The sequence below is a fragment of the Astatotilapia calliptera genome, chromosome 11 (assembly GCF_964374335.1).
Source record: "Astatotilapia calliptera chromosome 11, fAstCal68.1, whole genome shotgun sequence".
Classification (NCBI taxonomy): Eukaryota; Metazoa; Chordata; class Actinopteri; order Cichliformes; family Cichlidae; genus Astatotilapia; species Astatotilapia calliptera.
The window spans coordinates 18,052,065-18,079,148 of record NC_137432.1 but is presented as its reverse complement, the minus strand read 5'-3'; the positions used below and the strand labels follow the sequence as shown (position 1 = coordinate 18,079,148).

Genomic DNA, 27,084 nt, shown 5'->3' with positions numbered 1-27,084 from the left:
GTTTCTGTCTGGACCGTTGAAGAGGAATAACACGCTCTTACTTCTTTATCCAATGAATTTGAATTGGAATGGCATGAAAACATGCTGGCATTTGACTATGCCATTAAAATGCTGGAGGCACCTCTGAGCGTGCCCGAGGGCTTCAGCAGATGCCAGCCAGTTTCTCTGTGGAGTTAGCTGGGTCCTGCTACACTCTACTGACTTTACTTGCCTCTCTAGAGCTTACAGAGGGACGCGCACATGTCCAAGTGGACACTGGTACAACGTTTGGTCCATAAAAGTCACTGAGCTTGTCTTCCAAGTAATATGGGCTTAGTTAATGCCTCTTTTTGCAGGGTAACATTTGCTTTGTAGGTGCAACGAAGGGATTAAAATGCTGTTAAAGTGGCCAGTGTGCTGGATTTAAGTCCTTCCTGTTACACACTTGCTTCCCTCTCTGGCTGAGTGATTTATTAGTGTCATTCTGTTACTTATAAGGAAATAAAAGTTAACCATGTGCCTGTACACTGCATGTGACAGCTGAAACAAAGCAGGTAAAATATGTGTGGTCTTAATTACTGGTTTATAAGCGAGCTTTTCACTAGAACGTTCACTTTTAATGAAGCCATTGAGTGAGGCTCCTCCAGGGAGCTATCATGGTTAAGTGGGGGCATCCATCTTCAGCCATTGGCTCGTCTGCAGACGAGTGGAGGCTCTGTCTACAGCACGCTCACCTCATATTGGCTCACTTTATCTCCACTAAGTAAAGTCTGTTGGAAGGTGCTAACAGTGGCGAGAAAAAGACTTTTGTCGAGCAGCTCTGATGAGACTCGGGGAGTTTTCATTCTGCAGAGGCACCGGGCACTTGACTGTCTGTTAAGTGCTTAATAAGATGCCTTCGTCTGACGTGGAAAGCATCATATTCATCACATTCAGTGGCCTGCAAGCCCGTTGGGGCTAAAATACTGTAGCGATATTTTAAAATGCTAAAACTGCCTCCGCAACAATTAGCTTTCAGTCGAGCATCGTTTCAAAGAATTTAATGGGGCGCCTTCAGAAAAAGAAAAATGATTACCGTATCAAAAAAGTGTAGATAAAACAATATTTTCTCATCAAGGAATTTCTATGAAATGGATATATCTAAGATGTCAATTTCATTCCAGTGCTATGAAGCATGGGGGGGGAGGGGGGGGGGTTCTTTTGCAATAAATTCTTCATTAATTCAATTCTAATTTGCCTCTGGTTCCTATTTCTACTATTGATAGTTCCACTTCTTAATACCTCGGATAAGGGGGGTAGAAAATCATTCCAATAACTCAGTGGAGGCTGTGAGCAGCAGATAGGATCTAAATATTACCAATGCCAAAAGAAGTGTGAAGTCTGATGAACATTTCAAAAGAACAATTCTTTATGGATCAGCTAAATCTTTTCCACTTTTTAATTAAAAGTAAAGAAAATAGAAGTTAATTATCCTGTAAAGATTAGCTGGTGGGCATCTTTCTGTAAATTAGTTCTAATTAAAAGGAAATTGTCAAATGACATTCAAAGCACTGTCCTTTAAAACACAGACCGAGATGGGCTTTTTCTCCCCCTCCTCCTCCTCCCCTTCCTCCCCCACTCTGCCTCCCTCCTAATTCTTGATCTGGCCATGTGAAGCTTCTTGCTGGAAGATTAGGATTCTGCCAGTGCTTCAGACAGCACACACACACACACACACACACAAAGGCACACACACACACATACTTTGTGCTCCCTGGATAGCAGGCCTCTAGCACACTGTGAAATACTACTGCATCAATGAGGAGCTAGGTTGCTGGAGATAAATACTCCTCATTGATAAATGATTGCACTGATTAGCTTCCTTGGAAACAGGCGTAAACTCTTACACTGTATCGGGCTGATATTGGGTTCTAGTAAATTATCAGGCGCTAGCCACCGTCCAGCCCAGTGTAAAAATGGCCAATTTACAGATTTATAGTGATGCAAAAGTTTCCCATATTACCATCAGAGGGATCAAGACATGAACAGCCTCATATATCCAATAGAAGACCAGAAAATTGTGAGAAAAAAGCCTCGACAAAAGGTTTCCCATGTACAAAGTGCAATCCAAAACATTTTTATTTACTATAATATAAAGTCTCCAAATCTTCCAACTGTAAAAATATTGAATGTTTTCATTTTTCAAAACAGTTACATTCCTTCTCTGATCTAGATCACCAGCATCACTATCAGAGCCCCATCTTCCATGTTTCTTCTCTGCCACCGACATAAAAGTGCGCAAACATGTGCACAGAAACGCCACTTAACCAAACCTCCGCTATCATCGCTTCACAAATAAATGATAAATCAATCTCCTGGGGTACATATGTGTGTATGTGCGCGTGTACTGTAGCTTTCATCTGATTTCATGTGGATTTCATCATTCATTGTCTGGGCTCGGCTGTTGCTCCTCATGCGCTCGCTGCATTGTATCAAACCGGGGGGGGGGGGGGGGGGGGGGGGGGGGGATTCCAGCATACAGTCCGACAGCAAAGAGGGAGGAAAACAGCGCTGAAGCCCCTCCATCTGCTCCGGCTAATGATGATGCTCTCCTTGGCCTGGAGCAGAACTGTGTGAGGGAGATTTACACCCATAATACCCCCGAGGGCTCTGGAGCCGCCACCGCACTCCAAAACACCGTCACTCCATCACTTTCTATATGATAGCTGGCAGAGCAGGTAACAATGGACCAGCAACAATGTCTTTTTGTATTACTGACAAGTGCCTTATTTGGTTGACATAACCTGCCTCTGTGTCTGCGAAGTGGCACTGAGCACACAGGAAAATGGATGACAGCTACACCATTGAGACATTGTGCACTTGCAACAATCACACCACACTATGTTTCTTACAAAAAAAGAAGAACGTAGCAGCGTGTGTGATATGAGGCAGGCAAGACCAGCGCTGACTGAGGGAGCGGTGGCTGTCTTTACGAAACTCTAATTGGAGAGATGGCAGTAAGGGAAATCAGGCATCACAGTGAGGTAAACTGAACAGAGCTGCCTTTTTCCATTTACTCTATTATAAAGGTTTATAAGTTGTAATTGGCCTTCAATTTGGGAGCTTCAGACCCACTATAAACCCCTGTGTGGGCCTAGCCCTGACATCTATCTCCTAAAACAAGTGAGTTAAATGGTGAGAGGCAGAAAGAACGACTACGTGCGAGTGTGTGTTTGTCAGACTGAGAGAGAGAGGGAGAAGTGGAGCGCTGCACTCCTCAGGGATTGTGTTCACACACAGTAAATGGAAGTGGCACAGCTCTGACCTTTGAGCCGCAGCGTACGAGCAAAGTGAAGGCGCTGTCAAAATATTGCTTCAGAAATGACAATCCACCTCGCCAGTCCCGAGCCTTGACATGGCAGGCAAGTGGAGAGGCGTAACCTGCTGATCCCAACATTACAAATGAGGGGATTATCATGACAACAAACCGCAGCTCGACACACTGCATACCCTAAAGATATTCTAGCGTTGCCCCTTATTATCAGCAAAGTCCCACACAGATAGCCAGAGATGACACTCGGGGCAGGCACCCAAAAAAATCGTCACGTGTCAGGATCCCCCCCCCCCCCCTCCCATAAATAAAATTTCAAATCGGGCTTTTGCAAAATGACTTCCTCCCATCAGCATCGGCTTGGCTGCCTCGATATTAAACTTAGACTTTCCTAACTTTGGAATTTGGCAGGAGAGCAAGTTCTTTGCATCTTCATTTACACCCGTGTAATACTCGAGTCCACGGAGAATAACTCAATCGTAAAGAATAGCAAAATATCACAAGCAAATTACGAGTGCTCTGAGAGGAAGCTTGGGAGGAACAAAGACAGGCAGCCATAATTATATCTTGGCGTGTATAGCATGTCAATGGGCCACCTTTCGTTCTGGAGGCCATTCCCCTGGGCCCCTCAGGCATCAAAATGATGTCCAAATTATTTTGTGCTCTATTGCAGGATCGCGTGATTATCATATTTACTGCGGGTGCATTATGACAACATCGATGTTTACACCTGTCTCCGTGAGAAGGCAAGGTTTACACTCTGTAATTTAGCAAATGTACAGTATGCATATGAGCTTGTTGGCAGGGATTTAAATTAGGTCAGAAATGGAATACATCAATAGCAACCCATATGTGCATCTTTCTCTTTCTTTTCCCCCCCCTCGTCCCTCCCCTCCCCAGCCTTCTTTGCTCAGAAGCTTGGCGATGAAGCAGCTTGACGACTGCAGAAGTGTGATATGTGCAAATCACATTTGCAGATGAGCTTGAAACTCCCTTTTAATATTCAGATATCAGACATTCTGCACTGAGAAGCCCGCTAAGACGCGATTCGGGGGAGAAAAGCGAGATCCGCGTCATTAAGGGAATCGTTAGAGGCTCGGTTTACGTTTTACATATTTCACAAAAATGTACAACCAAGTAAAAACATCACCAGTTATCTGCGATAACAATGCAAATTTTTGTCAGAGAGCACATGAAGATTCTGTCAAAATCCAAAGTCGCTCAGGTCTTTCTTTTCTTTTTTTCTCCCCCCCCCACCCTTCCTCTCTGGCTTAACACCCCTCAGCTTATTGGCGCTTTGATTTCTTTCATATTTTTTTTCCCCGAGAAGTCACACAGACTGGTGGAGTCAAAGACGGTGAAAGGTATGTTTGCCACGAGGCACGGGAACACGTGTCCCCACAGCCTGCCAATAGCTCATCAAACACACAGGCCCGTGGATGGATGCGAGCCCGGCTGGCGTTTAGGACGTCTGAACAGCATCAGCTCTGCCATACAAACCAACCGCCGACTCCTGTTTGCTCGCTTCAGTCAAACCCACTGGAGAGCAGCCTCGTTCCCTGACCGCTCCCTCCACGCAATCGCACGGCGGCGACAACAACGCCACAGCAAGGCTGCGTTTCTTCTCTCCTACCTGCTCCTTTGTGGCATACTGTAGTGCCCTCGATGGCAATTTCGCTACTTTGCACATCCTCAACTTTTTCCCAACCGGATGACAGAACGTAGCCCCTGCAATTCCACCCCCTCCCCACCCTCTTACCTCCTTCATTTCCCCATGTCTTTAGCCCTGCGCCAAATTTGTCTCTGTGCCATTTTAATTACAGCCAAGGCAATCTTTATGGTGGTATTCTGCAAGAACACCAATCTGCAAAAAAGGTGATAAGTAGAACCGCCACCCAGCTTTGGTATCAGTAATAAACAGACACTTAATTGAATAATTTGACCTAAGAGGCTGATCCTGGGAAATAGCATGTTGGAAAAATTATTTTGAATATTGAAGACAAGTTCAGTGTTTTGCATGACGCCTGCAGTGGGGAGGTTGGGGGGGGGGCACAGTGGTTTTGGCCGGATGCCCGCACAACTCACCAATGTGGGACATGGTAAGTCTTTGCGGAACAGATAAGTGAGCCTTTGGTATCCTGGAAGCACTCAGATGTGTGTGTGTTTTGGAAATAGCGGTGTTGGTGTTGGTGGGGGTGACACGTGTACACACGAGCCCCGCGTGCAGGCGTGTGCGTGCATGTGTCCGATATGTATGAGACGGTTTTGGGGTAGGGGGAGGAGGTGGGGGTGAGGAGTGTGAAGTGTGCCCACTCGAGGTCTGTCTCTAGCTAGCAGCCACATGGGCACATCCTCTGTGCCCCCACCCCCCAACCCATACCTTCCCCACACACACACACACGCGCGCACACACACACACACACACACACAAAAACACAGAGCAGCTTTCCGCAGAGCCTTAGAGACAATGACTCGCGGCACCTTCCTGTTTAAGGATAGCTGTCAGAGGATGATGGCTCCGATTCAACACTGCAGCAGGTTTGCACTGAGCTCCCTGATAAAACGAAAAAAGCAAAAGCCTCCACTCTCCTCTCTCTCTTGCTCTCTTTCTGTCTCTCCCCCCTCTCCATCCATGTGTGTCTCTCTCTCTCTCCATCACTCTCCCTCTCCCTCCACAGTTCAGCACTGATTTGACTGCTAGCATAATTTTGCAGAGGAGACTATTTGCAGATGCAGCAGAGTTATCAATCCGAACAGACACACAATCCGGGTCCAATGTCACTTCTCCTCATTATGTTAATGGTTAATACATGCAAATGAAAACATTCCGGCAATTTGATTTCTTTGAAGATAGTTTGCATATTGTCTTAGCCATAATGATGGTACACTTTCTCCCCAGCTTCGATTTATGCAAGGCTAGTTAGTTCATTTTTATCAGCTCTGAGTTCATTTCTAGGGCTACTGGAATGTGTTTTCCCCTTCCCCTCACTATTTAACTAATTAGGATTCAGGTACCATAAGCAGATTTTTCACGCTATTGGTGTTTTTCTTAATTAAGAAACAAATGAATTCTCCCCAGCAAAATAGATGGAACAACGGGATAGGGTGCCAGGGGCCAGATGCGGCGCTTCTTAATTAGAAGTCACTCCATTGTCTGAGGTTTTTTAATGAAGCCCCAATCTAAATGGATATCAAAAAAGCTTCTAGTGGAGAGAAAAAACACACACACACACACACCGGCCATTTAAAATAATAAGGAAATAAAGATAATGAAAGACAAAAGATATGTACTGGCAGCCCCGGCTCACACCTCCAGTTCAGTGCATGCAGTGCTCTCGTCACCTCTGGATGAGCCCTATTAAAACGGCTCGATCCCTCGTCGGCCTCTGCCTGCCTCACAGCCATGTCTAATGTTCTGCCAAGCCAACAGTGAAACAGTCTCGTTTCAACTTCTCATCAAAGGTGGAAGTTTCATTACCCCGTGGATGGTTATCAACTAACTATTTCTGAAAACTGTTGCAGCTGTCAACTTCCTGTCTTGGCTTGAAAAGCAGCGGCAGCCAGTGGAATCCATGTTTATCACATCAGTGTCATTCATGATAGGCTGATGCTCGGCGCAGGCAGGGCCCACGCAACATTTCCAATTAGCTGGAACAAATTGTCACCTGAACACAACGTGTAGGGCGGAAATGGTGGCACACAATTAGATTTGAGCACCTAAGATTTAAAAGCAGTGCAGGTGGAACAAAGGGAAAAAGTTTCTATTTTCAAGTTAATCCCCAGCAGGATGGGTTTTCTTTAATTTCTTGCGATGCCCCATCGTTTCTCTAAGCTTCGGTGATACCGCTGCACTGGTGACTGAAGGCGATAACATCGGGCTGTTTTTGACTGAAATAAACCCCGTAGCATGCCCATATGTGCTGCCAACCCCATCAGTTCTTCTTCAGACGGCATGGCTTAGGAGCTCCCAGAGGATGGGCCAGTGCCCACTGATATGGTCCCAGCAACCGTCTTGTCCGGGCCAAGTATCCGCGCGCCCAGGGGCTGTGCCATCAATGCCATGACTTGTGCCAGACTGGATCCCACCCAGCAATCCATTTCAAAGGCTTTTTTTTTATGGATCAGGTATGCAGTGTGATTTTCCTTTCCCTTTGTAATGCGCCGTGTCAAAGGCGAGCTAGGCTGACTTTAAAGTCATATACTAGTTTTTTTTCTGCCTTTCATTTGGGAAGGAGACATAATTGATTTCTGACTTTCCAAATGTCAAGTTGGAAGAGATTAGAAGAAAAAAAAGAGCAAAGTCCGAAAATCAATCTGCAATATGGTCACGTTGATTTGGAAGGTATTTGCGGTTTAGTGCTTTTATTTACAGTAGAACTTTAAATCAGTGGCGAGCAAACGCTTGGAAATCGAGATCATCTAAATAATTCCCAGGGGAATTCGACATTCACGAAGGCAAACCTTATTGAGAAGTAAATGAAAACGTCATCGCTTCATCGTGCAGAATACAATTTACTGATTGATTTCTCCGGGTTTACTGGGCTGAAAACAGATTATTTCTTTAAAGAAGCAACTTTTCTAATAAAGAAAAGTCACTTTAAAAAAAACCCACCTCTGTTTATCCACAAATTACCATAATCCTCTGGATGCTCACTCGTGTGCTCTCTCTCATTTAGAGCATTACTTGTTTATTTATATCTGTGAAAGAGATTAGAGGGGAAGATTACTTAGCACAGACAAACGGAAAAGCGATCAAAGACCGCAGGATAATGTAAGTCTTTCAGTGATTGCTCAGCTCTTTTCAAATCTACCGCTGGTGTATTAGAACAATGCGAGTGGCTGCGCTCCATACAGTGTGACAACAATAATACGAAATCCTCGGGGAGTGAACTGCATGTAAACACCGCTGATCGGCACACAGCACACTGGCACAAAGTGTCCTCTAATGCAGCAAAAATGAGCTTTGATCCTGACGAGGACACAGCAAAGGAGCAATCAGTTCAGTCAGATGACATCACTTGTTAGACATAAATGTGCTTTGAGTATCTGCACAAAGCAAAGTGTTTCACACCCCACTCTCTTCCTTCATTTTTTTAGAAGCTCAACTAGGCAACATCAGACCTGAGTAAACAAGCAACGTTATGTCCTTCTGATTAGCCCAAGAAAAAAGTGGACACGAATATGACACTCTCTCATCCAGATGATTTATGAAGTATGCTATGACAGCTGAATAGACCTTTTTTTTTTGCTTGTTTGTCTGTGCCTCACACATTTAGAGGAGCCACTGGTCCAAGCCAATTATCAATGGCAAGGCAGAAGGAACCCCGTCACTCAGACACATGTGAAAAATGAAGGTGGGAGGACGCAGAAAAATCGACAACATCTGGATCTTAAAAAAAGCAAACATGAATATAACCACAGCTAACAGCATCAGGCTAGTTCTCACACACACACAAAACTTTGCATGTGGGTATTTATTTGCAGCTGCAAATGAAGGGATGGATCTCAGGACCAGTTGGCTAATTATTTATCCTGCTAGTTTTATGGCTCTCATTAATTTCCCTCCTCTCTCTCTTTACCTTCCATTGAAAGTCTGAAGTCAACCTGCATCTGGTGCTGATAACGCCGGGGGTCTCAGCAGCCTCGCAGGCTCCCCCCTCTAACCCACCCACACGCACCTCCACTGGAGAGAAGGAGCGGCTTTCATACACGCAACCGCTGGATAATGCCATTAGAAATAGCACTCTGTGCTTCAAATCCACAAAGGATGTAATTTCTCAAGCAGGAAAACAGTATGTACAGTGTACTGGAAATGAACTGCTCCTCTAAATTCTGCGGCTTAATGGCAGAGCATAGAGGGAGCTTGATTAAGGGGAAGCACAGGAGAAGAAGCATAGATTGAGCACCAGATGCTGGTGCTTCCATAGTGATTGACTATTAACAGCTGTCAATAAACGATTGGTCAGATGTTTTATTTGTTACATGTTCTTCCTCCTTCATCAAATTGGAAAAAGGAGGACCCTGAACTGGATAAGCAGAAGACAGTGGATGCATGGATGGATGCTGTGCCCAGGGTAAAAAAAAATACAAGGGGGGGAAGACTTCTTAACACAAACGTGTTTGCATTCCTGGCGCTGTCTGGACTTTCCTCTTTTCTCTATCTGTCAAACCCTCTGCTCAGTCTCTCTAACTTTCTTTTCTTTGGTGGTTGAGAGTTATGACAGAGATTGGCCCGTTCTGGTTTCTTTGGTGAGATCACACCCCAGCAGGTCTGAGCTGAGGCTATCTGCCACTCCCTAATAGGCCAGTCTGGCTTCCCTGCACCATCCAACTCCCTCCCCCCCTTTCACTGCCCGTCTCCTCCTCCTCCTCCCCCTGCTCCGCCACCATCACCTGTAGCTGTCCATCACATTCTCCCCCAGCACAACAATGAGCCCTTCATATGCAAGGACCTCATCATCAATCCACCAGCGAACCAAACGCCCAATTTGAGCCATTTCTTCCAAGAAGTGAACTGATAGAGACTCCATACTGGTCACACTTTCAAAAGCAACAGAGAGACACAGTGGGCGAGAATTGCTGAAAAGCAAATATTGTCGACTTTCTGCTGACTTCAAACGGCAGTCAGATGGCAGAGACTACCTAGGCAGTAAAGAAGTTGCATTACACACAACACAAGAGAAAGGGCCTAAAGAACTCTTGGTGATTCCTTTCATGTTTGTCTTTACAGGCAACCCAGAGCATTCATTTCTCTTCTTCTGTGCGAAGAAAAGTAAACACGGCCCTCTCTGCGGGCTCATGAAATTGAACAGTTCTGAGCGTTAACGGCCGGCCCTTTCTTTCTTCTGTTTTAGAATTAGATGTGTTAGCTCCACCGCAGCTTTTGGCATATTCTATATGTTGTTGTTTTTTCCTTAAAAAGCTTCAAATATAAATTTGCATTTCATTCATGATACATATTTCATGCTAAATCTGTCACCATTCATGTTCCCTTCCAGTAAACTCTGTTTGAAGTTTTCAAACTGAACTTTTCTCAGACAGTTCAAGAGACACATGCAGGTCAGCAAATCAATGCACCAGCACGCACACACGCACATGCAAACACAACACACACTAAATTTAATGGGAGAGAAAACTTAACCCAGTTAAGTTCTGTTTGAGTCTCCACAATGCCCCGGTGATGCTCTCTTGCACTGTTATTGGACTATCAGTGCTCAGGGGTCACGGGCCTGGGCAGTCAAGATAAAAGAGACCCTGATGAAATGAACCGTGTGGGAGCAACGAGGGCTGCTCTCTGCTGATGGAAGAAACCCAGTCACTCTGAGAGGTGAGACTGTAGCAGTGTGGTATTGACCCGAGTGACCTGGCTCACTGCTTGAACTCCAGCACACTTCGCAGCAAGACAATGGGCTTCTCCTGATGTTGGCGGCTGGCAGCCAAAGCTAATAATTATTGTAACAGCAGCTCTCTACAAACACAAATAAAGTCACTTCTTTGCATTGGAATGACTAAATTTAACCAGTTACATGATTAAATAAAAATTCTGAAAATTTGTACCAAAGCAAACATCTCCTGTGGTGGAACACAGCTAACCTTTACTCAGACTGCAGTGGCTATTATTAGTATGCCAGCCTTCCTCTCTATAGCATCACACTTAAACCTCCAGTTACTTGATAAGCACAGCGACACACTGTTAAAGAAACTGTGCCATCCCAATATGTTTGTGCTGATGAACACAACGTCCAGCTCACGTGGTACTGCTCAGGGTGATATAAGACCACAGTGTAATGATTTTTAAAATCCCCACTTTCTGTTCGAGTTTGACTTCTAATAGCAGCTTTATTATTCCTGATTGCATTTCAATGCAAGACTGTAAACACTGTATCTTCCTCCATTGTGAAATTAAACATATTTTGAAGTTACTTTCTAAGGATGTCTAAAAAAAAATCTGCAAAATTAGACCCATTTTCATTTGACAAGGAAGGTTTCTGCAGTTATGTTGTCTAAAGCTGTTTCACCACCGGTGTGTAAACAATGTAGGGCCTAATAGGAGGGGGAAAAGAGGATAATCAACTTATAGCTGAATCCAGTTTGTTTATGCTGTAAAGTCAAAATACACACAGGCAGTTCTGATGAAGTGATGTTTTCTGGTCTTGTCAGACAGCCATCCCTCCCTGAGTCTGGTTCTGTGGGATGTTTATTCTTGTTAAAACGGAGTTTTTCCTTCCCACTGTCACCAAGTGCTTCCTCATAAGGGGCTGTCTATATGCTGGGGTTTTCTCTGTATTACTATAGGGGCTTTACATTACAATATGAAGCGACTGCTGTTATGATTTTGTGCTATATATATAAAATTGAGTTAAATTGAACTGAACAGAAAAGTTTCTGAAAACTACCTTTATAATGGATTTGTGTAAAATGTGAATTCTTCTTCCACCTTGTCAGCAGACAACATGTGAGCAAATCTCTGCACCAGTGCAGCACCTACCCACCATAGCTTTCTACATTCCTTGAAATATTCAGGCAAAGTTGGAAACTGACAAAAATAAGGAGAGTTTTCAATATTCCTCCACATATGATTGAGCCGATGACACAAATCGTTATTTACCACTTTCACATCAGAGACATGCACTGTATCGCTATCATTGAGCTGGTCAATATACATCACTTCGCCCCAAAGGATTACACCTCTTATCTGAAATGATATTCAATAAAGTGTAACTGCAAGAAATACCGAGTGGAGTGTTCTTGCTTGGATCTGGCTTATGCTGTGAAAAAAAATAACACTTTATTGGAATTAAGATCCAAGTCAAGATTACCTGAAGAAACAGCAGTTAGATTTCTGTTCCAGTGCCACGTCCTACACTTTATTCTCAGCTGCCTGGGGACTAGACCACAGTGTACCATTCCCCACGAGCCATGGGGGTGTAATAGAATGCCTTTATGAAATATATAGCGACGCCCCAGCACCTTCAGATCATAGCATGGGCTAAAGCATTTGGTGAGACTAGCTGGAGAGTCTGTGAGTGTGTGAGGCAGAGAGAGGGGGTAAACTAGGTGTTGTTGGCGCCTGACTAATACAGTCTTCCAAAAAAAACCCCTGCAGCCCAAAAAGCCAGTGAGGCGACGGCAAAACTTTCCCTGTAAAAACTCTAATATCATCAAGGTGCACAGAATGATACCACTCACTAATTTGTGAAGCCTAATTAGCTGCTGCAACTTCCCTCCTACTGCTGTGCCATCCATTTAGGGCTTCTAGCAAAGCGGCCATCAATAACTACAGTGAGATGAAGTTAACTCCAGTATGTTCGACTTGGGCTGGAACAGTAGGAGGGAGGTTTCTTCTCTTACATACTCATCTTTTTATAGCTTACATACAGCAGCTGTCATTAGATTTTCCTTGTACTTGCTGTATATAAAGAGGCTTTTAAAGTCGAATTTACTGCAATAACTCCTGTCATTGTGCAGTCTCTTTTCATTTTTAGTGTTTTGTTTTTCTCTGACATGAAAACCCACAGACACAGACACACACGCGTGCGCACACAACCCTCACCCCCACATGGCCAAGCCCCAGCTCTGCACTGTATAGCTTTTCTTTTGAATTTGATAAAGGCTTCATCGAGTGTGGTTAGAGCACTTGGGCTGAGGATCTGATGACAATTGTGGGGGTCTGTCACACAAAAAGCACACACACTGTAAGTACATTCTAATTAGCTGATGTATGCAGGACCTCATCCACATTGGAGGGGTATCAAAAAGCAATCAACGCCCCATCCCTGATGAGCTCAGAGAAACACAGAGATCCACATTGTCTATGGAAAGATGATGCGTGGCTGGACCTCCGCTCGGCTTTCCAAAACCACCATAATGCCATGCAATCATAAGACATTATGCACAGATCTGAACCCCAAAGTCACAGGATAGAGGAAAAAAATGAGTAAAGGGAATATTGAGTTCATAATTCAAAAGCCTGATTATGATGGGCGCTCTTGTGAAAAGCTGGTGCTGAGAGCCAGAAGTGGGAGAATTGGCCTGTGAGTGCCACAAAATGTGGTTATAAATGCAGAGGAGAAGCATGTTTAAAAAACTGTCATGATCAAGAGCAATACAGCACCAGATAGCAGAGAAATCAGCAGAGTTAAGATGACAACTAGTTGCCATGGAAAACTGAAAAAAAAAAAATAAATTAAGTCAGCGGCAGAGAGTATGGGGACAATTCTGAAAGTGATTCTTCTCAGTGGAGGGAAATCAAATAGAAATACAATATCAGCCACAGCAGAACTGTACCTTATCAGCATGAAAATGGTGAAAAAAAATGGAATATCCTAAACATATGATCTAGGATTCTGTCAGCCATTCATAATCTAATTTGACCCCAGGCCGTGCGGCCAATTCGTTTCAGTAAAGACCATAGGTGTTTTAGCTGCAGGCTCCGACGGAGAGAGGCATGTGTGTCGCACAAAGACCATCGGTTAGCGACGTACCGAAAGGGACTCTGTATCACCATCTTATCTTCAAAGGACTGGGCAGGGGCTCAGGGGAGCTGTGCCACCACCTCGCCTCCACACAGACACACACAGAGGGGGGATTTGGACCTGCAAGCAGGAACCAGAGATCTCTCGGCCGGCACCCAGGCCTGGACCCTCCTCCAACTCGCCCGCGGAGAACAGGCAGGGTTCCTGCACACGCGGCACGACATCAGTGAGCTGATCCCCCCCCCCAGCACCACCACCACCAGCCTCCTCCTCCTACTCATCCCCACCAAACCCACCCGCCCACCCGCAAAACCCCCTCCGCCGACTGCCTGCCCATTTGCTTCCTGGCCTCAGCTTGACGGAGGGGATGGGATCTGAACTCAACTTAGACACAGAGTTTCCACATTTCACAGATGGCTGGGAGAGGCTTTGCATGGAGGTGAGGAAACAGAGAGGGAGAAAAGAGAGAGTGAGAGAGAGAGAGAGTCTCGGCGGCGAAGCGGGGCCGATTTCACACCGCGGTAGAGTGCGCTAAAGCAGGCCGCCGTTAATCCACTCACTGAAGGGAAGGCCTGGAGCTATTCCGCCGCCCGACCGCCATCTCCCTCCACAAAGCCATAAATGGTGCATTATACAACTGGGCTTCAGAGACACTGCTGATATGCTGATAGGTGGCAGACAAAGACCAAAGCAACCACAGGAGCGGAGCCACATGCAGGACTGAGGGGCCTTAGTGCCGGAGCAGAACAGCACACACGTATTCCGCCATGGTCTCTCAAACACTGTACCTGCTGAGGTGTGCACGGTTAAGAGCGCTATATCTGTACTGCAGATCAGAGTTAGTTCAACCTCTGGATTCAGGCCTCGAGACAGAGACGGACATGCACTAACACTCCTCCCTCTTCTTCTGCTCTCCATCAAAATAGCCCCCCATCCCACCCCTTCTTTATCCCTACTGTGAATTCATATCTGTAAAGTTACCAAATGTCTTGAAGATGAGCCTTTGAGCTTATGAAAGGCAATCATTCGGAATGAAAAGAGACAGGAAATATATAAACATGGGGGAATTTAAATAAATCGCCACAAAGAAGAATCACGGAGAGGGCAGCGAATTATGTAACGATAAGACAGCCACCAGCCTAAGCCACAAAATGAGATGTTTTACATGAAACGAACAGCGGTCTAGATTAGAGAGCCATCCTGTTTAGACATGAAGCCAATTGGGTTGATATCACATGTAGAGAAAATTTGAAAGATAAGTGGGAACTATGAGAATTGTTATAATCCAACTGTAACAAAAAGCTGAAGTATATTGGCTTTTCGCCCCAGAAGCACTGCACGATAAACATCTGCGATGAAAGAAGTTCATTACTTGTGCGCTGTGAAATGTAACATGCTGTATTATGAGTCTATGCCAACCTACAGCAAGGCAGCCTCTAAATGAAGCCTCAGCCATTTAATGGACATCATTAGGTGAAAACATATAAGAGATAATTATGGTAATTACAAATCCCTTTTATTCACCCTGAGTCTTTGACAAGAAGGTTGTCATATCAACCACTTCAAACAAACAAAGAGTTGTTGTCTCTTCCCCTAAATGATGTCCGGTTCCATTTGGATGGGAATTGTCTTCGGATTATCCTTTTTTTATTGTTTGGTTAGTGGCTCTGAATGGGCCCCGCGTTTCTTTCAGTGAAAACTTGATTAAAACAAGTGATTCACAATAGTAGAATTTGACTTGCATTTGCATAGCCACTTCATTACAAGTGAGACCTTGATCTTGAAAGCAGACCCACACAAAGCTAATGGACATGTCTGTTATGACTATTAGAGAAGGGCCCTCGCAGGAACTGAGGCCTCCTATTAAATATCACAGACATCACCGAGGGCTCCCAACTCCCGCCTTATTAAATTTCAGCTCGGTAACAATGGCTAAAAGGAAGAAGATGACAAACACTGGCGATATTACGGCCTATTCTGGGTTTGTCTTGGTTAAATCTGATCCAAGTGTTACTGTTCTTTTGCCGCAAAGGGGTCAACTCCAGAGCAACCCGAGTGATATGTGATCTAAACAGCAAGAGCGGATGAAATATTGGATGGAACATCTTTAGAGAGTGTCTGAGAATGAGGTTGGGGTAGGGGGTTGGTTTGGGAGGGGGGTAGTGAAAGACTTGGGTGTTTATTTACAATATGCATCCAATCATCCTTTGTCACCGTTCCATGTTCGCCTTTTTTCCCCCCGAAACCACAAAGAAGAACACTCGCCGGCGATTCCATTTTTGGCCTCTTTGCTATACAAACTGGTAATATGGTGCCACCTTATCAGATCCCGCTTACAATAACAGATTCACTTCGAGTCAAAGCTGTTGTTTAACTTATTCAATCCCATGGAAAAATTCAGTTCAAACAAGTCAGGAGACATGTGCCAGTCCACAGCAGTTGATGATGTCAACGGGTCTCTGCTAGTACCAGATTCCTCCAGCACTTTCAATCATTCCTTGTGAGATTACTGGCAATAGGATATTACTGTACAAACTACGACCATGTGTCCTGCTGCCACAAAGCTTAGCAACATATTACAGTTTGTCAAAGCAAGCTATTGCAAGGGAGAGATAGATACAGAGAGGAGGAGAGAAGCCATTGACCTTTGTGTCCTTCATATTTGCCTAGCTTCCCCTCAACCCCAATCTTAAGAGTGAAATCATCTGATCCCAAAACTAACTGTCAACTGGCTTGTGATGGTGGCAAAGCCAGCAGACATCAATCAATCAGATTTTCTCCTCGTCTATCACAGGAGGATTTTTTTTCCCCTTCCCTGTTTTGCTGGAGCTTATCATCTGACCCAGTTGTTATCCTGTTTCTGAAGCTTAAAAAAAACTTGATTATGGTCAAATGTATGTCTCAGAGATTCACAGACACATCCCAGAAGCAAGGAGGGAAAAAAAAAATATTATCGCCACAGAAATGAACACAGGATGTAATGATTGTAGCTTTTCAAAATGAGCCTCTTAATTCGACACTCATGCTGGAAATAAGGAGTTTGAGGCAGTTATCTTTGGTTTTCAGGGATGCGTGATTGTGTGAACCCGAGATAAAAATCCAATCTGATATCATAAGACAAAAAAGGCATTTGAGTTGGCTACAGCACTTGCTCAGTGTCAACAGTTTTTAGTAATTACTAGATAAGCGCTCTCTGAAATACACAGAAAAAGAAAATTGGCTGATTGTGAAATAATAGCAGCTGCATTTCTCTCTGGGTGTTTACTCTGTCACTTTCACAAAGCCCGCTTTGGAGATAATAAGAGACGCGCATTTTGCGGCGTGGCGTCCCTTCCGTCACTGGCCGGTGTCGCGCGGCCTCGCTCTTAAAACTGATTTTACAGTAAAACGCGATCGATCGTCATCAACCTGCTCCAGCCGCAGCGTATCGCCCCGTCCTGCCCGCTTCTGCTGCGGCGCTCCCCGCTAATCACACGCCGGCAGATGCGGCCCTCTGATCACATGATGTGTAAGCTGCGCTGTCAACAGCTTTAACCAGCTTTGCGATGGTGCAAATCAAAACACAGCCTCTTTAAAGTATTAACATGTTTTGAAGTTTGCTTTATATTTTCAGCATATTTGACACAAATTGTTTATCTATTTACAAAGCTTTGTCATTAGCGATTTTCCACCGAACCCTTAAGATGCTGCGCGTCTTGTGCCGTCCGTCTGGGGGAAAATGCTGATGTACAAATTGAACTGAAAAGCTTGTTACTTAATCCCCTGTTGCCACCTATCCCTTAACTATACAGCCTGGTGCATTTCAACCCGATGCAAAGTTCTGCATCGCACTAACCCCCCTCCTTCGCTTCTTTTCCCAACACATCCCCGGTAATTCCTGCCAAGCTAGAGATTTAGACTGAACAGCTATTAGGGTGTCACTTTCTGGTGTGCCAGCTACTATCCTTCTCTGGAAATGGTGTTCACCAAATCATCCCCTTTCATTATGCGCTCTCTTTTCTCTTTGTTTAATTCTTTTTACCCCCTTTTTGTTTTAATTAAATCACCATTCATTTATGTTTTATTTCCTGAAAGAATTTTTTTGTTACATAATGGCAAGTCAAACTCACAGCTTTGGCTAATAATTTTACTGTATATTGCTGACGACATGCTGTGACAATGCCTGCTGCAAAAAAAGAGTGAGTCACATTTCCAAGCGCACTCTCTTTCCCTTCCCTCATCCAAGATTCAGTCAAAAACCCAGCTATCAATTTTGACATATTCCATGAAAATGTTTTGATTCGCTGTAGCTAATTAAATTGAAACAAACAAAAAGAATCTTAATAGACACATAAAAGTTATTTATGTGCCCGGAATTGAAGACTGACAGGTTTCCACCCTTGGACTTTATTTCTCGCATGTGGCAAGAAGGCAAGTTCCTGCTGCTGTGGCAGAGTTGCTTCTCTTCCAGCTCTGGAGATGTCAAAGCATCACATGAATGTGACGAACCCAATATCCATATCAATGGTACATCAAAACCTCGGCACGGCGCAAAAATAACTGCGATACCTCAGAAGCAACCTCGGAAATCCCCTTAATTGAGCAGTATCTTCATTCCTGATCCATGTGCATCTCCAAGGTGAAAAGGGACCGTGCAAGTTAAATGAAAGAAGAATTCATGATGTGTGGCGGCCTCTCTTACTCACCCTGGCTATTTCCCCTCTTGGCTGGGGCCAAATGGAGAATGTTAAATGAGGCAATTGTGTCCTGGAGGCAAAAAAAGAGGAAGAAAAAAAAAAAAAAGCAAGAAGCAGACAGTGCCCCTGCTCTCTGCTCCAACCCTGAGGAGCATTTTGCAGCATGATGAGGTACATCCAAGCACCCAAGCTGTCGCTACCTAAATAGCTCAAGCCAGACCTAACTTCCTATACAAACAAGGCCACTCAAGTCTCCGCAGTCTGTATGTACACTGCAAATGTCTAACCAGGCTCGTACTTCACTGCAGGTTGAAAATAATGTTAAGGTCCTTACTGGAAAAATATGAACCAAGATATAATATTGCAGATTTCAGGTAAGACCCTCAGACAAGCTCAAGCTGACTCGGTTACTCGTTACTATCCACATTACATCCAAAACACATGTTACAATGTGTCCTATAATGTAGGCAACATTAAAGCATCACATGCTTAAAAAAAGGAAAAGAAAGTTCCACCCTCCCCGTCCGACAGATAGTAAACACATTCTTACACAAGGATCCATGAGTAAAACATAAAGTATGGAACAACCATGTAGAACAATTCCTGAAAATATTGCTTCTTCAAAGATTATAATACTTCTTCCTCTACTGGTTATGGCCTAATCTACATAACTTGTAAATCTCAGTCTTTCCAGTGGAAACAGAAGAAAATGGCAGTCACAAAAAGTACACATTTACATCCTCATAAGTCCTGTTTTGGCTGCACCAACAATCTAAAATCAAAAATTATTCACATGACAGAGAAAGTCTGAAACTATTCACATTTGAGAATATTTTGAGAACGTTCATATTTTATCTGAACAAATGCTCTTAAGACTAAATCAGTCATCAACACCGCTTCACTAATACAGCTTTACATTATTGCAATATAATGAGCCTCACATACATCAATTTCCCCAAAACACACTGTATGCTGAGGCCTGTAGAAACACCAGGATGTGGAGTGAGATCTGTTAGCATTCTGCGGTCGTGGCTGCAGGAAACTGATCTCCGCTGCAGTCCCACACTGTCAGCTATACAGACATACTCCACGGTGACACCTCTGATAATCAAAGCTTTGTCTGGGTCTTAAAAGGACGTACTTGAACAACAGCGAGACCAGAGGCCCTCTTTGCTGTAATGGCCTTTGGACATCAATATTTAAATCTTACATCTCTGTTGTGATTAGAATGCTGCCTTTCTCTTGTTGTTGTTGGGTTTTTTTCACCACCCTCTCTCCTGAAACAAAAAGGCGGCGGTGAAAAGGGAAAAAAACGAAGAAGCTTAAATCGATGATCTTTGAGTCTAAACTAGATTCCTGAGCAGTTTGCCACTCTCAGCAGCAAGATAAGATAAACTCTCTTTGACCTAAGAGATGAAGTTGCCATGACGATCAGGGAGTCCACTTTCTCTATTGATATTTTGCTGATGTAACAACAAATGGAACTAGATCCTGCTCTTGATAATGGTGATTAATTAATACCAATATTGATCCCTACAAGGTAGAGACAAGGCTATTAACTTAAAGCAGGCTGAAAGTCAATTGTTACCCGAGGGCTCAGTGGGCATCATTGATATAAAATCTAAATAACCGGAGAGCAACACGGTTAAGGAGTGAAATGTGAAATTAAAAGAAAAAAAGGAAATCCAAGAACGGCAGGAGCGTTAGTGCAACGTGGTTCCGATTTGGACATTTCTAAAATTAACGTCTCGCTCACATCAGGGACCGTCAGTGTGCCTGGATAAAAACACAATGGTGACAGTTTGAACCAGCGCTTATTGGAATAATAGCAGTGGAATTCAGGAAAGAGGAAGATAAAGAGGAAACTGTGTGAGGAAGTGACCTCCACCTTCGCAGCAACCCTGCCCATATTTCACACTGCTGTCCAGGCACCGCGGGCTACAGCCACAGAGACGGCAGGATTAGGCACCGGCAGTCCATCGGCTGCCAACCCCGGCTCATCCGACACATCACAGGGCAATGCTTTCAACATAAAGGAAGCTGCTACGCGTTCCTCTCCCTGTAGCCGTAGCATAAGCAGCAACAGCAGTGCTGTGAGCACAAAGACTTTCTCGAGCTACAAGAAGCAATTTTACTTTAGAGACAATGAGTGCGGGGAGAGAGAAAAAAAAGCATTAAAAGGAGATGACATTCATCTGCATTGTTGTTTTGTGTCAAAAGTGAGGAGGCAATTGGGGATCCTTCAGCTAAGACGAGGCAACGGCGCAAGCTGTTATTGGCAGGGAACAGATGTTTGAGGGAAAGTTGGCATTCAACAACCATTCTTCTTCTGACAGAAATCAACAAGAGAAACACGAGAGACACGCCGTGATTGTCACCCAATGAAAGGGAGACCCTTAAATATACAGGGAGGCTGGCATGCAAACATTTTTTGATTTTTACACCCCCAAAACATCTGACTGCTAGAGCTGCCAGCATTTGCGGGCCAAGGGTGAAAATGCAGCGTATACTACAACTTCCACAGCTTTCCATATACAAGAAAGCAAAGCTGAGCTCAGTTGTGGGAAATATGGATGAGGAGTCTGTACTAGTGCGAGAGAGACAGAAAAAAAAGCAACCCAAATACATCAAGCTAACAGCTCCAATCCTTCTGCTAGAGCGCGTAACCACATGCTCGTCAAGCATACTGTACATGCACCGATGTATACACAAGCAAACATACACACATACGCATAAATCCAGATACAGGATGTTGGCAGACAATTCAGTAAACACTCCCCTTATCCCTTACTAGTGTAATCTGCCTCTGATAAATGCCCCTCAAAGATAGAAATGTCACCTGATATGATAAACAGCATGCTGACGTTACATAAAGTGGCCTTATGCTAAGGAGTTGGAGAGATTAACTGTAGAGCAGAGATGGGAAAAAATGCTTTCTGTGATAAAAAGCAGACTGCTAGCTCTAGCAGAGAACCTGTGGTTCAGTTTCAAGCCGACTAGCTGAGAAAAGCAGGCGTTATGTTAAGAGTACTCCAAAAAGCTCTGTGCACAGTGTGTTGGATTTGCAGTAAGTTAAAGGTCAGGAACAATTGCAACCAAATTGCACACAAGCGGGTAAATGAAATATGTTTCGTCTCACAGCTCAGAAAAATGACAAATACGCTATATCAGTAAGACAATGCATGGAAGAAAATAGGCCAGGACAGCAATATGTAGCACTGCATCACTAATCCCTATTCCAACTTTATCCATGAGGAATTATGGGTAAAAAGAAAAAGAAAAGAGGAAAAAAGAAAAATATATTACAACCATTATTGCAGAGTGCAGCTTTATGGGTGTAAGATTACTATCGCATGAGTAGATTAAGCATCATGACAGTATAACATAGTGGTAAGCTCTGGGGACTTGTGCACTTGCCACTCAGGTGCTATACAAGCTTACAGTAATCACTACAGTACGGTGCTTCATTCTGGTCGTGTGCTGAGCAAAAGAGCACAGAGGGAAGGCAACATGAATTCTCAGACGGTCCATACAGAGGAAGACAGCAGTAAAAAGGGAGAACACTAAGTCAGTTTAATAAGCACATTTGACATTAGATGTCCACGCGTGGCCTCAGAGGGTGCTTCAATATGTTCCCATAAACAGTGGTTGGAGGCACGCTCCCTACATCATCCAGATTCCTCTTTAACGCCGTGAAACTTTGGGGGGCAATTTTACAGAAAAATTACTCTGAGGGGGCCTGGTTTCAATTCAGCCTCTTCATATCTTTCCTTCCTATTAAGCATCAAAATGTTTCTCCTCTCACTACGAATAGAGGTATGGACACCACCGGCAGCCGGGGAGAGCTGAGGGTGGGGGGAGTGGGGGGGGGGGGGGGCGGGTGAGGGTTGGGGGATGTTGGAGAGGAGGAGGAGGAAGACATAGAGGGAAAAGGAGGGAGGGAGAAGAGAGGACAGAGGAAGAAGCTTGGTGGAATTCACACATCATATTACAGCAGCTAATCGGAATCCGCAGAGCATCAGCGATATTTTCATCATTCCTGTCATATTCTCCTGACCCGCCTCGGAACGACTAACAATCCGGGCAATTTATTGGCATATTGGCACGGGGTGATAAGGCTAAAAACAACAGCAGCTAGCAGCTGGCCCCAGGAGATGAGCTGATAACATTGATATGTGCTCCCACACAAAACACCTTCACCACTATCTCCTCTTTCTATCAAACTATTATTACAATAAAAGTATAGAGGCCTTTTTTTCCCTCTTTCTTGGAAAGCCAACAAGGGGAGGGGGATACAGAAAGAGGAATATATATATATATATATATATATATATATATATATATATATATAAATCAGATGTAACATTTCAGAGAAAAAAAACAAGAGGAGAAAATACATAATTTATCACTGTATTATCGGGATATCCAGGCAGCCTAATCAAGGAGCACTGAGTGACTATTTTTTGCCTTATCATCCAAAGTGGTGGAAACGGAGAAGGAATTATCAGCCAGCTGCAGATTGCTGGGCTGGAATTTTAATGGTAATAATCGGGTTTCTGATGGTATATCTTCTCTGCTTATCTTTCCCATTATCTGGCCTTATCTCCCCAGTCATCGGAGCAAATTAATGGTGCTCTTTCAGCATCGCCTTTTTATCACCGCTCAGAGAGCACCCAAGGGGAAAGAATAAGCAAAATATTAAAATACTGCATAAATCACAATTTTAGATAACAGTCCAATGTATGCAGGAAGGGGGTGGGTGGGTAGGTGGTGTGTGTGTGTGTGTGTGTGTGTGTGTGTGTGTGTGTGTGGAGGGGGGGTACTGCGCCCAACAACCTTTTTGTCCTTTAGAATGACTGTCTGTGCTGACTTTCCGTGCAGTGCCTCCTCGGCCTTTTTTTTTTTTCCCAGAGTTCCCGCGGTGGGAGAGAGGATCTAGGCTCCTCGTGACCTTTTCTGCTTTCAAACCAAAAGCTTGATTATACGCCTGCACTCTGGCTCCATATTAACAAGATCTTACACATGACATACTAATTCGCACAAAAAAAAAGAAAAGAAAAAAAAAAGGCCAGGTCACAGTGACGAAAGCGGAACACACTTGGCGTTTGGGCTTCCTTCGCTCGACAACAAAAAAACATTCGGATGCCACGATGGGATTGGTCCAAAAACTGAGTGGGCCAGTCACGTCACACGCTGTCGTGCCTCTTTGTTGATTTGAAATGGTTCTGGTTAATTTTTTTATGTTAATTTTTTATTTTGTGGCGCATGCCGACAAAAACACAACCACCACCACTGCGATGTTGAAGACAGTTTGAAAATGTAAATGATGTCACTGCAAAATGCTTATTTTCCATGGAAAGTTAATGATATAGCGAAGCTGATGTATTCTGAACATTAAAGAGGAGAAACTAGGTCCATACGTCAAAACAATTAAAAGAACACACTTTAAAGTACAAACTGAAATATTTAACACGTTAAACTGGTCAATTTTTCATTAACTGATGTGACGTAAGTGTTCAGGAATTAAATGAACAATCCAGAATTAGAGTTGCTTATAAATCCCAGATCCCTTTGTCTATTTTTTTAATATATGTTTTAATTTATTTTTGCATTTAACCCAAAAATATTTAAAAGGTCAACAGAAAACAAGACGACACAAAATCTCTTCTGTTGCTGAATCTGTGTTGTACAAATGTCAGAAAACGCTCGTGTATACCAACAGGCACATGCCCTCATGAATTCATGCATATGAGCTCTGTCTTCTCTGTCTTTCACACACACACACAAACACACACACTTACATATGGGCACACAACCATTGTTTCTTATAGTCTAACCGTCGACAAAACAGTATCCTACTTCCATGTTACAAACTACAGCATGTAGTCTGCTGCCATTTCAACAGCAGCATACACTGGAGAAATTGAACACACACACACACACACACACACACACACTACTGTATTTCACAGGTGAACATGTGTTTAAGTCCATGTACCCGCCTATGTGTGTGTGTGTGTGTGTGTGTGTGTGTGTGTGTATAAATGGATGATTTCAGGCGCTTTAAAATCATCTAAGAAATTCAGAAAATATATGACAGAAAACTCTTAATTAAAAATATCTTAAATAGCTAAAATTACACATTGTAAATACGACACACTTTTCAAAATTCATGCAGGCCATGAAGTTCCACAGCGCTATTAAAATCCCCTCAGGTAAATGCAAACACAAATAAAAGCTGTACACAATTTCATCAAAAGCTGAAATGTGTGTAAAGCGCGCTGCACACTTTCCTCAGAGCAAAGAAAACAGTTCTGTTTAGTTAAAACAGAAAGTTGCTCTTTTGCAGCACTGCCACAATGCACACTTATCAATACTGCTGGCTGATATCTAAGTCTGACAATTTATCTACACACACCTGCAAATAAATGTGTGTGACAAGTGCACTTATTTTTTTTTAAATATAAAGAATGTATATGAATATGAAGTAAACTTTGTTATATATATATATATATATATATATATATATATATATATATATATATATATATTAGTAATGCAATTCAAAAGCATTTTGGCCTTTTACACCAGTCTGGTGGTGCACCTTCATTCTTTCTGGCCTATAATTTTGAATTACTAAAGCTTAGGAGAGTCTCAACATTTAGCCAAAGTGATGCACACACATTTCTTGAGTAGGGGGCTGAATAACGGGATGCAATAACATCAAGCAGTTAACTCAATTTTTCTACAACTTTGCTTTGCAAGCGCTGAAACTTTTCGGCGAGAAGCAAACCGTTGGTTTGGGATTGGAAATCATCTCCTCTGAAAAAAACTAACAATAAAAAAAACACACACACACAGCGGAGGGAGACCGGAGCGTATGGACCGTGACAAGGCAACACATGGGTGTCGATAGTTGAGCGCTGCTGAATCAGCTCCAGTGTGGTCACTATCACAGCGATATTCTGCGAAGTCTAATAAGCCCGGAGACGCGCCGTGGCGGCTGCAGCACACCGGAGAGAGGGAAGGAAATAAAAAGAAACTTACGTTTGATCTGCCTGGGGTTGCTCTGCTTCCTTCGGGACATGCCTGCTGTGCGGCTGGTCAGTGAATCCAGGTGTAGTGCTGACAGATCGATAGGTTTTGGTTCATCCAAGCAGCCGGTTTGGATTTTTTTTCTTTTTGTCTGATGGAAATTTAGAAAGAAAAAAAACAAGAAGAAGAAGAAGAAGCAGAAGGGGGGCACCAGTACTTTTTACGCACAAGTCTATCGTTCCGTCTGTCTTTCCTTTATCTTTCTCGTCTCTCTGGCTCTGGCTTTCTCTCTCTCTCTCACACACACACACACCCTCCCTCTCTCTCTCTCTCGCTCCCCTCTCTCTCTCTCTCTCTCTCTCTTTCTCAGCACCGTTCTCCGTGATGAGGCTGCGCTTCGCCGCGATCCGCACGGACTGACTGGGGAGGTGAAAGCGTGTTCGCGCTTTTGTTTGAAGATAAGGTTTGTTCCTCCCCGGGTACCGTAGCCGCGGCTTCGTGAACTTCACTTGATCCACAATTACTTTAACTTCCCCTTATTAATTAGCGTCACCGTTAATTAGCGCCCTGCTTTTTGTTTTGGTTTTTTAAGGGGGTAAATAAAAATCAGAGATGGAGACAAGCGGGGCTCCGGTCCCCTCCACAGTGTGGCTTTACAGGTTCAAATATAAGCAAAACACTAATCATTTGATTCAGACAAACACAATTTTTACCGCTTTATCTGAAGGAGGACATTTCTGTTACTTACCGCTTTACACCAGCTTTATTTAAGTGCCCTTTATCCTTTTTTTTTTTTACATTTCTTTTGGTCATCTTAAAGACTGACACTCTAAAGATTATTTTTAGGGGAGAGCCATGCATTTATAATTTAATAATGAGCCTGAAACACACCAGGATTAACTCCGACTCAGTTTGGCCGCTCATTCTCCCATGATGCACTTGGATGCTCTGACCTTAATATGTTGACCTTTTGGCCAAGAGTTTAAAGAAGTTACATACAGTGCAGTTTTTGTTTGTTTGGGTTTTTAAACACACTTATATTTGTTATCAAAATTGCTAAACAACATATGAAGTGCTCGTGGTGAATTACTTAAAAAAATATAAGCAACTTTTTTCAATTATTTTTTTTCTTGTCTTTTTTTTATTGTAAATATATTCAAATGGACTCTGGAACAGAGCTCCCCCACTGATAAATAAACAGTTGATAAACTGTCAGTCAGAATGTGAGCGGCTTCTCATGCCTACAATTACTCTACCTGTTTGAGAGAAGAAGAAAAAAAAAATATATATATATATATATATATATATATATATATATTCTGAATATTTAAAAAGAGCGAGACAGACAGAAAAGGGAAGAGCCTTGAAATCATTCCGATTTTGACTGCCATGTTCTGAATAGTTGCCCAAACTGGAAATCACTCTCTTCAATTAGCCAGTTGGACTGCCAAGGAAGACAAGCAAGTGGCCTGTGAAATTATCTTGTAACCCAATTCCACAACTTTGGAATGGAGTCTGAAACTACAGAATAATTTATGTGGCAGACGGGTCAGCGGTGGTTCACCTTGAGAAGAGCATCTGTCTCGCGAGCCTCTGTGATTTGTCTCTT

General features: G+C 43.5%; 1 protein-coding gene across 2 annotated transcripts in view; it reads right to left on the bottom strand.

The window, feature by feature from the left end:
- The window catches only part of zfpm2a (zinc finger protein, FOG family member 2a), a 119,995-nt gene extending 94,084 nt beyond the window's left edge, over positions 1 to 25,911 (bottom strand). For both annotated transcript variants that reach the window (XM_080307876.1, XM_080307877.1), the window contains exon 1: positions 25,488 to 25,911. In XM_080307876.1, the coding sequence (XP_080164002.1) occupies positions 25,488 to 25,527 (40 nt within the window). In that variant the 5' untranslated portion in view covers positions 25,528 to 25,911. The remainder of the gene's footprint in view (positions 1 to 25,487) is intronic.
- Between the last annotated feature and the right edge of the window lie 1,173 nt (positions 25,912 to 27,084).